The sequence below is a fragment of the Trichosurus vulpecula genome, chromosome 2 (genome assembly GCF_011100635.1).
Source record: "Trichosurus vulpecula isolate mTriVul1 chromosome 2, mTriVul1.pri, whole genome shotgun sequence".
Taxonomy (NCBI): domain Eukaryota; kingdom Metazoa; phylum Chordata; class Mammalia; order Diprotodontia; family Phalangeridae; genus Trichosurus; species Trichosurus vulpecula.
Genome location: NC_050574.1, coordinates 211,072,912 through 211,085,000, shown reverse-complemented (window position 1 = coordinate 211,085,000; position 12,089 = coordinate 211,072,912). Strand labels below are relative to the sequence as shown.

Below are 12,089 nucleotides of genomic sequence, written 5' to 3'. Positions count from 1 at the left end.
ACAAAATTTACTGGCTCTGTGACCTTGCAGAAGCCAACTTCAGTAATCAAGATAAAAGTTTTCCCTTTAAGTTCAAAGTAATAATTATCCGTAAAATGAGAGAAATGATATGTACACTGCCTTATACAGGTATTGCAAGAACTGCGCAGTGGGAGGAATAGTTGAAGACAGAGGATCTCAGTTCAAATTCTAGGTTCTGCCACTTACTACTTATATGACTTCAGGCGAATCACTTAACCTCCCGGTTTTCACTTTCCTCATCTCTAAAGGAAAGGGCTTGGTCTAGATGTCCATGATCTCCTTTCCCACAGGAAATCTATTATCCTATGATATTTGTTAAGCTTTCTGTGGCTATTAAGTGCTATAGAAATGTATATAGTAGTATTTCAGTCCTCCTAATGGACATTTGAGGGGAGACGCTCTGCTCTCTTTGCATACTTGAGATAAACACTCTTGAGAGATACACAGAAACTCATTTATAAATGATCTCTGCAATTGGCTTACATTTGCAGCCAGCTGATTTTACCAATTTCTGCTTCATAGAGTATGCGCTCTGACCTTGATCTCAAATTCCAGGAGTATGCCCTGTCTAGAACCACATGTACTAAATGCCTTTCTGAACTGCAAATCTTTATCAGTAAACATAATTTTGAGTTCTCTTTCTTCTGCAGGTATCTACTGTGGTTGTATCAAATGAGTTTCAGGAAGATTATGATGTCAGAGATTGTGCTGCTTTCAAAGTAAGTTGCATGATTGGATACGATAGGATGCTTACTAAAAATATGGTAGGTTTTTTTTTTCAGCCAGAGATATTTAATGAATGTCTACTATGTGAAAGGACCCTATGTTAAGACCTCAGAGGAATTTTTAAAAGATAGGCTAGGTCCTCATTTAGCCACATTTATCTTATAATCAAATTTATAAGAAAAGATACATATGTGTACATAAAAAGATAATTATCTATTTAACACAATAAGCAAGTGGCCAGAGCTCGGAGAGGATGCTCCATACGGAAGTCTTTATGAAACAGATGACCCTTGAGATTGGCCTTGTAAGATGGAAGGGGTTTTGATAGGTAGAAAATACAAGGGAAGGTATTCTAGTCATGGCAAATGGCATAAACAAAAGTTCAAAGACAGGAAAATATAAGCTGTATTCAGCAGGAGATGGGAGTAAACCAACTTGGCTGCTCAAAGGGATCACACAGAACAGTACCAGAAGATGTTTGGAAAGGGAGGCCAAGTTTAGATAATAGATGCCTTCAAATATCAAGATAAGGACATTGGACTCTGTCCTTTAAGTAATAGAGGACCAGAAAGTTTGTGTGCCAAAGAATCTTTTTTAAAAATCAAAAGGATAATTTTTAGAGAGCTCAATCTGTTTTCAATTTGCAGGGTCAGGAAACCCAGGATTTAGGGAGGCCAATTGAATGGCCATTCTAGTAGTCTAGGCATGAAGTGATGAAGACTGCAAATAGAATAGTGATAATGGTGACAGAAAGAGAAGGATGGGTATGGACATTGCAAAGGAAGGGATCAGTAGGACCTTATGACTGATCGAGAATAGTGAACAAGAGAGAAAGAAGAGGTCTAAGGTTGAGGCCGGATGACTGGGAGAATGATGAGGCCATTAGGAATGGGAGGAAGAAGAAGAACTCTAGAGGGAATGATCAAAGGAGGAGGAAATCTGGAAGAATGTAGTATATCAGAAACCAGTGGATGGGAGAGAGTCAAGAAAAATGAGGCAGTCATAGAATCATAGATTTTAGAGCTGGAAAAAAACCACAGAGGTCGTCTAGTTAAACCCACTGACTTTACAGATGAGAAAACTCAGGCCCAGAGAAATTAAATGACTCCCCGTAGTTACACAGGTAATAAGCGAAAGAACTAGAATTTGAACATTAGAGATCCTTTGGCTCCAAACCCAGCATTCGTCCCAGTGTACCGTGCTGCCTCCTCAATAACGTCCGTTGCAACAGGGAGGTCAAGGAGCATGAGGACTAAGAAAAAAAGTATAAGACATGGTCATTATTAGGCTCTTTTTATTTAAAACTAAATGTTTTAGTTATCTGTGTAGAGCAGTCCTGTTTTTATCAGCTTCTCACTTTGTATCACAGGAAAAGATAAAATGTCTTTTATAAATAGAGTCTCAAACAAAAATGACCGCCTGGATGTTCCAGGTGATGGTAACCATGAATATTATATGAATGTATGTTGACCTTTGAGCAAATACTAAATAAAATGAAATGTCCACTCGACATCTTAATGCATTTTGTGATTACTTCCCTTCTTTATAGGTCAGCCAAATGCTTTGGAGAAGACGTTGGCATTTGTATGAAAACAGGGACTTGACTATTTACTTAAGACCTTTCTCTTGTGATATAAAACTTGAATGGGCATGCCAGATACCAAAAGGTAAAATGTTGGGTATTGATTTACTAAGCCTTTGGGGCTTCGTATTGTGCATGCTATAGAGAAGCAGGAAACCATATGTAGCCTGTTTTTTAGGTTAAAAGACAAAGACTAGAGATGAAGATAAAACTTGTGTGCTTTAAAAAAAATTCTCAACAAGGTTTGGAATTTTGATTTATAAGGAAAATATACTTCTATGTAGTCCACCCATACCACTGTCCTTAACTGCTCTCTCAAAGGTCTTTGCTGACCTCTTAATTGCTAAATGGCTTTTTCTCTTAGTCCTTATCCTTCTTGACATTTCTAAAGAATTTGACAAATTTGGTCACTTTCTTGAATATCCTTGGATATTTTCTTCTTTGGCTTCCCAATACTGCTTCCCTCTGGTTCTCCTCCTTGTTCTGCTTTGATGGACCATTATTTTCCTCTGATCTTCTGAATAGAGGTCAATCCCCAAGCTCTTTCTTAAACCCTCTTTTCTCTTCTCACTGCTTTCTTTCCAACTCAATTTCCATTTGTTCAGATGTCACCTCTATGCAAATGATTCCCAAATCTAATCCAGTTCTGATCTCCTGAGTCTGAGATCCACTTAGATGTCCTATCAGCACCTCAAACTGAACACATCATCTTCCCAGTCACCCAAGCACAAAACCTTGAAATCATCACAATTGCTTTCCCTCTCCCTTACTACTAACACGTTATTAGATGCCATGTCAATTCGACCTCTAAAGCCCCTTTCATATTCATTTTTTTCTCTTCGTTTGCCCTGCCACCACCAGAGTTTAGGTCCTCAACACTGCTTTAATGAACTATTGTAATAGCTTGCTAATTGATCTGTAGCAAACATATTTCTCCTCCATAGAATACACTTAACATAACTGCCCAAATCCACTTAAGGCACAGGTCTCATGTTCCCCATCTCCTATCATACACATATCCTGCTTAAAAGACATTCAGTGAATCTCCATTGCCTCATCTGGCATTTAAAACTCCTTACTTTTGGCTCCATTATACCTGTGCCCAGTCTAATTTCACATTGCTTCGTTTTACAACTTCCAGCTTAACTAGATGACTTGTTTTCTAAGAAACAAATGTGTCATCTCCCACCTCTGCATTTGCACAAGCCATTCCTCCTCCATGGCTGGAATAAACTTCCTCTTCAACTTCACTTTTCAGAATTGTTATTTTGTTTCTGGGGACAGCTTAGTTTCTACCTCCTCTGCCTAGCTTTACCTGGTTTCATACTGCTTTTTCAAATATTCCTATCTCACTTTATGTAATAATTCCTTTGCCTTCTTTGATCCTTAATCTGTGTTATACTTATCTTTATTTCATGTTGAATTTCCACCTCCACACGCCTCTCCTCAGTAGAATCTAAATTCTCTGAGGGTACCAATGCCTAGCACAGTCTCCGGCACATAGCAGATATTTCATAAGTATTTGTTTAATTGATTGGATTAAAGTGAGTTTAGACAGATTCTAATTTGGAATGGAAGGCTCTTCTCACTGGAAAGTAAAATGGGATAAAGGAGTTGGAAAATATATTTTTTCCCAAACAAAATGAATAAAGATAAGAAAAATGGGGCAGAATGAATGAGGGAATCTTATGATTCATAGGTTATCTGGAAGACCATAAAGCCATGAAGCAGGAACAAAAATTCTGCCGGATAAGAAAAAAAAACCTTTTCAAGGCTTGAAAAATGAATAAGCTTTTAAAATCTGTTAAATATAGATTCTGTGTATTAGCAATCAGGTAAAGTTTGAGTAGGAAATATTCTTGTGAGAGGTCTATTAGTGTTTAGTTGCCGCTTTCTTAGTTAAAAGATTAGATAAATTATGACAAAGAAGAATATATTTCATATGTATGCCAGGGGCCAGGGGGCGGGATACAGTTTTAGTGTTTGTTTTTTACTCCTTGTGAGTTGCTGGTTGTATATTTTTTTTCTTTTTGAGTTTCTCTAGTTGTATCGTTTGGTATTTTCTAGTATGGGATTTTTCCCATGATAGTTTTGCCTGACAACCTAAGAGCCTTAAGACACAGTCCCAGGACTATAAAGTCAGGGCTTACATAGTAAGCATAGATTCTGAAGTCAATAACCAGAACTATGGACGTTCTGAAAATCATTTTCAAGCTTGGGAGTCTTAACTCCGCAGAATGAATTCCCCAATCAACAATGTCCTATGTTACCGAACCTCTTTGCACAGACTGTGATTCTTTAAATAAATACTTAATTTAGTAAATAAAAGTAAAATAAAAATTTACTAGGTCTTGCCATTTTCAGAGAATACTGTGCTAAGTACAAAGGGTTAAAGGAAATGAGCAGAGTTAGATAAAACATTGTCATTACAGTCTGGCAAAAGGATATGGCCCATGCCTAGATAATTGCAATACGCAGTAAGTTGGAAGACAGAAAGCTGAGAGCTGAATGGGGATGATCTTGGCTAAAAGGGGAGCTCAGACAAGGCTTCATGGAGGAAGTAGCATTTAAGTTGTGTTTTCTAAAATGAGTAGGAATTCAACAAGCGAGGAAGAGGAAGAGGGGACATTCTAACAAAAGGGAACAGCACAAGCAAAGGCACTGAGGCAGGAAAGCACTGGACATGATCAGGGACTAGAGGGTAGTCCGATTAGAATGAAGGTTGAGTGTATGAAAATACAGTTAGAAGGGTCAGAGGACGAATAATTTTGTGAGTGGAAAAGATATTAATGAAATACCATACCAACATTTGAGATGCATCTAGAACAGTCCTCAGAGGAAAAACTATATCCCTACAAACATACGTTAACAAAATAGAAAAAGAGCATTAATAAACTGAAAGTGTGTTTTAAAAAACTAGAAAGCAAAGTAAAGAAGAGATAATAGAAATTAGAGAAGAAATATACTGGAAACCAAAAAACTATAAAAATTATAAATAAAGCTAAAAGCTGATTCCTTGAAAAGACTGATAAAATTAGTAAATCTTTAGCCAGTCTGATTTTTTTAAAAGGGCAGAAAATATAATCAACAAAATAGTAAATGAACAAAGCGAAATCACAGCAAAACCAGAAGAAATAAAAATAATTTACCAGAGCTTACTTTACATAGCTACATGCTAACAAAGATAGGAACAGAAGAAATAGAGGGATGCCTTCAAAAATATAAACTATACAAACTAACACAAGATCAAATAGAGATATTAATCCAATCTCATAAAAAGAAAAAGAACTAGCTGTACAAGAACTACTGAAGGGGCAGGTGATAGAGGAGGAGAGAGAGGGGAACTTCCCAGTTCACAGTACATTCACACTAGAATTCTATTCAACTTTTAAAGAACAATTAGTACCAAATACTAAACAATTATTCTGAAAAAAAATGAGGGAAAAGCACCCTACCAGATTACTTTTATGAAATAAATCTAGTTTTAATATATAAACCAAGTAAGGAGAACTCTACACTACAGACTAATATCATTAATTAATAGCAATTTAAAAATTTTAAATAAAATTCTGTCAAACAGATAATAGCAATAAATCTAAGAAGTCATTATTACAACTTGGATTTATAGGAGGGTTGCAAGGATAGTTCAACATAAGGAGGGAAAATCAACATAATCATATTAAAAACAAAAATATCTAAAACATGATTATTTCGATATAGAAAAAAGGCTTTGACAAAGTACAACATTCATTTATGCTGAAAACCCTACAAGGTATAGTCATAAAGGGATGTTTTTCTAACATTATAGTATCTAAAACCAAATATAAGCATTGTATGTGTTGGGAACACACTAGAATCTTTCCCAATAAAAGAGTAAATAAAGAAAGGATGTCTACTTCCCTCGCTATTATTTAATGTAGTTCTGGAAATGTTAGCAATAGCAATAAGACAAGAGAAAGTAATTCAAAGCATATGGTTAAAGAGATAAAACTATCCCTGCTTACTGATGATATGAATCAAAAAAGATATTAAATGAGGTGACTGATAGCTTTGGCAAAGTTGCAAGCTACAAAATAAACCCTCAAAAATCAATAGCATTTCTACACAATAAAAAAAAAAAACCTAAGACACAGTAATAGAAAGGGAAATCCCCTCCCAAATCACTAAAAAATACATAAAGTATCTGGAGATCGATTTTCCGAAGTCACAAAAGACTTGTATAAATCTGATTGCAAAGTGTTCCTTAAAGAAATACAGAAAAATTTAAACAGAGAGAGGAATATTCAGCACGGATGGTGAGACCATGTCAATGACAATAATGACGATAGAAATGATGATAACTAGCAAAATTAATTTGCACTTTTAATGTCATACCAATCAAATTATTAAAGTGATACTTTCCAGAACTCAAATAAAGTATCAAGGGAATATCTTGCAGTATCAAGGGAAGTTTCAACAAAGGGTAGGGATGAAGCAGGAATAGCACTTCCAGACCTGAAACTAAAGTAGCACTCTTCAAAACCATCTGGTATTGGTTTTTGAAGTATAGAGGTAAATCAGTGGAAGAAACTAGACAAGGGAGAATCTGAAGCAGTGGAATTTAGTAAACCAGTGTTCAGTAAACTGGGAAAGATAAAATATTTAGAAAAGAAATACTTGATTTTTTAAAAACTACTGGGAAAATTGGAAAGCAGTTTTGCAGAAATTAGGTTTAGACTAACACCTTACACCATAATCCACAATACATTCTAAATGAATACACGAACTTAAAAAAATTTTTTTGAAGAAGGAAGGAAGGGGGAAGGGAATTAGTATTTATATAGCACCTGCTATATGTCAGGCACTGTGAGAAGTAGACCTATAACGATCACAGCTAGGAGTAAGAGACATATTTTTAACTACAAAAGGGATAGAGACAATTACAGGACACGAAATGAATAACTTTGGTTACATGAAACTGAAAAATTTCTACACAAACAAGATTACCTAGGTTAGGAAGGAAACTATTCTAATGAGAAAAAAAAACCTTTGTAAAAAAAACTCTGATTAAAGTTTGGTATCCAAGATATTTAAGTAGTTTAGATAGATATAGTTATCTATAGGTGTGTGTGTGTGTGTGTGTATGTGTGTGTGTGTGTGTGTGTGTGTGTGTAAAACCAAAAGCTATTCCCCAGTAGATAAGTGGTCAAAGAAGTTGGTAGGCAGCAAGAAGTCCCACTTCAAGAGTCCTATAAAAAGAGAGAGCATGGTGTAGTAGCTAGAGAGCCGGCCTTGGAGTCAGGAAGACCTGTGTTTGTGTCATGGCTTTGACATGTAATGGCTATGTGACCCAGAGCAAGCAAATTAACCTCTTACGGACTGTAAGTTGCAGGGTAGGTACTGATCTTCATTAGCAAAGAAAGTTCCTCACTGGAAGCTCCCTATGCAATGAATTCACAAGTCTTATTTTGTGAAGTCTCATAACCCTGAGATCTTTTACCTTGGTCAATAAAGCATCGTGGCATATTCCGCTTGGTTGCTTACATGCTCACAGGTTCTTATTTGAAAACATTATAGAAATACCAATTTATTAAGTACACAGAATTAAACTACACATAGGTCACTTTGGGGAAATTATAACAAATATTCAATAATTTTCAAAATGGAAGTTAGTTCAATTAGATAACTTCCTTGAGTGAAGGCCTTAGCTTTAATAACTTGTAACAGTAACTCACATTGCACAGTAAGGAAGGGAACATGAACAGGATAAATATGACAGAGAGAGGACATCCATATTCACGTGCATTCTAATAATCGGAATGCCATCAAGTGAAATAGAAACCATCAATTGCCTTCTGTTTTAAAACAAACAAAAAGTGGTACAAATTGAGAACTATTTTCTGAGCCAACCTATATGAATTGCACGTGCCTTTAGCTTTGGATGAGGTTACTATCTGCAGAACTGGCATCTCTACACTCTCTGAGACCTTATCAGCCCTGGTGCATTTCTCCCCTCTTTGCAGACCTTTCCCAGCCCTATCTATCCAAACTCAATATTTCCTCTGAGCCTCAGCACTGCTTCACCAACTGCCTGTTAGATATTTCCAATTATGTGTCCCAGAGACATCTCAAATGTAGTACAACTGATACAGAAGCTTTCATTACTTCTCATTGCCTCTTGTAGATGATAAATTCTTGATCCTGAAACTCCAGGTCCTCCAAGTTCTGTTATCAATCATCCTTTTAAACTTTCTCTCTTGATACTACCCTTCCTTCAGTCTGTATTGCAGACAAACCAGGCAATTCTCAATTCACTAAAAAGATGAAAATCCTAGGTCATATTAGGCCCATTTGGTTCAAGTCCTAACCTGAAATGACAGGTTATTCCAGAAGTGGAATAATCTCAGGAATCCTTTTTGATGCACTTTTAAGACCCTGATTATGACATGTGATCACAAATGTACTAAAAGTAGGTTTTCTTTGTTGTACAGGATACACTCCGAAGACACCAGAGTGGTTCAATCCTGGTAAGTTAAGGAAACATGCCGTGCTTTTTTACCTTACAAATTAAATATCTTTATTTTTTTAATATTTTAAAATATAAGTGTAAAGTACTTTTGCCTTATAGATAAAATATCATTATTATGCCCAGCCCAGCCATAGATATATTAGCCCTTTCTTGGCCACATTTCAGCTCTGTGACCTTGGACAAGTCACTTGACCTCTCTAAACCTGTTTCATTTTTATAAAATGAAGAGGATGCAAATAGATCTCTAAGATGCCTTCCAGGTCTAGATCACAGGATTTCCCAGAATTCTATAATCTTCTCAAATGTGTGGATTCCTTTTTTTATTATTTTTATTCATTCATTAATGATATTTTTTCCCTTTACTTTTAGATCGAGCCGGAATTCACGGGCCTCCAGTTGTTATTGAAGGCTCTGAATATTGGTTTGTTCTTGATACTCACTTGAACTATGAAGAAGCAGCCCTATATTGTGCAAGTAATCAAAGCTCTCTTGCTTCTCTGAAGTCTCTCACAGCCCTAAATGCCATCCGAGACAAAATTGCGAATGTAAGGGTGCATAGCCTATGTGTTTTTCTTCTTTTAAATATAATAATAATAGATAACATTTATAAAGCTCATACTGTGAACCAGGCACTGTGCTAATGGCTTTAGAAATATTAGCTCATTCAACAACTTTTTGAGGTAGGTACTCTTACTGTCCTCATTTTTCTGATGAGGAAACTGAGGCAGACAGTGATTAAGTGACTTGCCCAGGATCACACCTCTAGTAAGTGTCTAAGGTCAAATTTGAATGTTGGTCTTCCTGACTCTAGGCCCAGCTTACACTACCCCACCTAGCTGAGAAATATAACCTATAAATGTTAAGGGATATTTTCTCTACCTTCAAGTTCCCCTAAAACCTTCAAAATTTATTGTTCCATGAACTTTTGTTCTAAGAGCAACTAATTTGTGAGCCCCTCAGAATCAAATTCAAGAAGAGTCAGATACCGTTGCTCAGTACCTACCCAGACTCATAATTACTTAAGTATGAACAGACAGTATAATGAATGATAATTAAGCAAATGAACACTATCAAATATCAGTGGTGCCCCTAAGGCCACTTCTTATTTCTATGTGGTATTATAATGCTAAAAAAAATTTATTTTCTGCCCAAAACTGAAATCATTCTTTTTGTATTAAAGACCAACTTTAAGATACAGTCTTTATGATAAATTTAGGCAAATTGACTAACTTAATTTAACTACTTTATCAAGATGTAACCTAGGTTTCACATTAAAAATTAATCCGAAGACTTAGAACTAAGAGGCAATGATGAATGTTATTTTTAAATTTCAGGCAATTAGCAATAACTAACTGGATTGATTCTTTTACCTAAGTTTTTCAAAATACTGTCTAAATTCTATCCTTCAGTTGGGTACATTGGGGATCTCTATTCAGATTTTTTTCATATCTTTAGATAATTAAGTATCTGGTAAAGTCTTGAGGAAACAATTTCTAAGGAATTTTTGTAGACTATCTTAAATTCATAGGTTATCATAAAGTAGACAGCATTTCTATGTCTTGGAAAAATTAAAACCTCAAATTTCCTAAAAATATATAATAATTTTATTAGCTCTAAATAATACTGTGAAATTTACCCTTTTCAATGCAATGCATAATCATCTTAGAAAGACACTATTATTAAAGAATAAAAAATAGGCCAAAGGATAATTACTTCTTCATGTATTTCTAGGGTTTTTTCCACTGTGAGAAAATTCATTTAGGAACCCAACAAACATTTTTCACCTTGTATTAATGTGCAAGGCACCCCTGGATTGAGCTCTCATGAAATGGGGATTAATTGCACAGAATAGGCAACTTCACATTTTCAGCATTCAAAAATTCAGTTAATATCATGACCGTTACTGATTATCTCTGTGTTGTAACTTTACAACTGGTAGTAACTTGATGTCCATAGGTTAGCATTCTAACTGATACAGTCATATAGCAACCCATCTTTTTTTTTTTTTAGCTGTCTAGTGACCAACAGAAGTGGTGGATTAAAACTCTCGATAGCCTAAGAAATTATCATGATATGAGGTATGTAATACAATATATTACTTTTTTAAAAAACTATCCCTTTAAGAAGACTAGTGTTGGTTGTTGACCAATGGTCTTGACCATTTAAAAATAAAAGTTACTAAATGAATAGTGTTCTAGGGGGGTATACATTCCTGTCCCCCACCGCCCCCTACCCAAAACACATTGATCCAAGATGGCCCAAGACTTCTTTCCAACATGTTGTCTTCAAAAAAGAAGTTCATATGTAATTTTATTACTAACGGGTTCAATTTAAAATTATAATCAGTGATAGTAGAAAACTGGATATGTTAGGCAAAAGTTACATGGGGAAATGGGTGATCTATCTGCCTTTTTCTTTAAGCTTTCATGCATGGCATCGTTTTCCTATGGTATATGAAAAGGAGTGCTGGTACGTCTCTTCCAAGAATTGGTTTAGAGGTAAAGTTGATTCTGAATCCTTGAATGTTTAGTATACAGTGATGAACTGGATAAGTTCAAATCAGGAGCTTCATTATGAATCACTCAAGTTTACATTCTGTATCAGTTATGTAGCTTGTACATCTGACTGGTGACATGAGATTCCATAGTTTAAGCTACCACTAAAAATACAAATATTTTGCTCTGTAAACATTTTGGCTTGCTTTGCTGTACTAACATGGTCATTTGGAAATAAAATGTGTCAGTTATTTTCACAGCTGCCTCAGTGGCCAGAATTAAAAATAAAATAAGCCAATGGGTCCAAAATAAATTTCCATTTTCCTCCACCCTCACCACCAATTGTATTGGTGGAGTATCCCTAAACAAATACTGATGTGATAACCTAGTGATATACAGGTAACAGCAGAGAAAGATAGGAATCAATAGAAAAGTACAGGTATATACCCATCCATTGAGACAGGAATGAATTAAGATGAGCCTTTTCCTACTAATTTTTTTTAATATACTGAATGGGCAATGCATGCAGCTGCAAGTTTACCTCTTATTTCTTAGATTTAAACAAGCCAGCAGACTGCAGAATCAAGCTTCCTTTCATATGTGAAAAAAATAACATATCTTCATTAGAGAAATATACTCCACAACCAGCATCTAAAGACCAATGCTCTGGGGAATGGATTTCATTTAAGGACAAGGTAAGAGGGAAAACTGTTACTTTGTACCCCAACCATGTACTGCTTTCAGAACATTAGCAAGA

General features: G+C 35.5%; 1 protein-coding gene across 2 annotated transcripts in view; it reads left to right on the top strand.

The window, feature by feature from the left end:
* Nucleotides 1-12,089, top strand: part of LOC118835778 (CD302 antigen) — a 204,233-nt gene that overhangs the window by 69,437 nt on the left and 122,707 nt on the right. For both annotated transcript variants that reach the window (XM_036743034.1, XM_036743028.1), the window contains exons 15-21: nucleotides 672-740; nucleotides 2,297-2,414; nucleotides 8,800-8,835; nucleotides 9,207-9,382; nucleotides 10,848-10,915; nucleotides 11,259-11,335; nucleotides 11,888-12,027. In XM_036743034.1, the coding sequence (XP_036598929.1) occupies nucleotides 672-740; nucleotides 2,297-2,414; nucleotides 8,800-8,835; nucleotides 9,207-9,382; nucleotides 10,848-10,915; nucleotides 11,259-11,335; nucleotides 11,888-12,027 (684 nt within the window). The remainder of the gene's footprint in view (nucleotides 1-671; nucleotides 741-2,296; nucleotides 2,415-8,799; nucleotides 8,836-9,206; nucleotides 9,383-10,847; nucleotides 10,916-11,258; nucleotides 11,336-11,887; nucleotides 12,028-12,089) is intronic.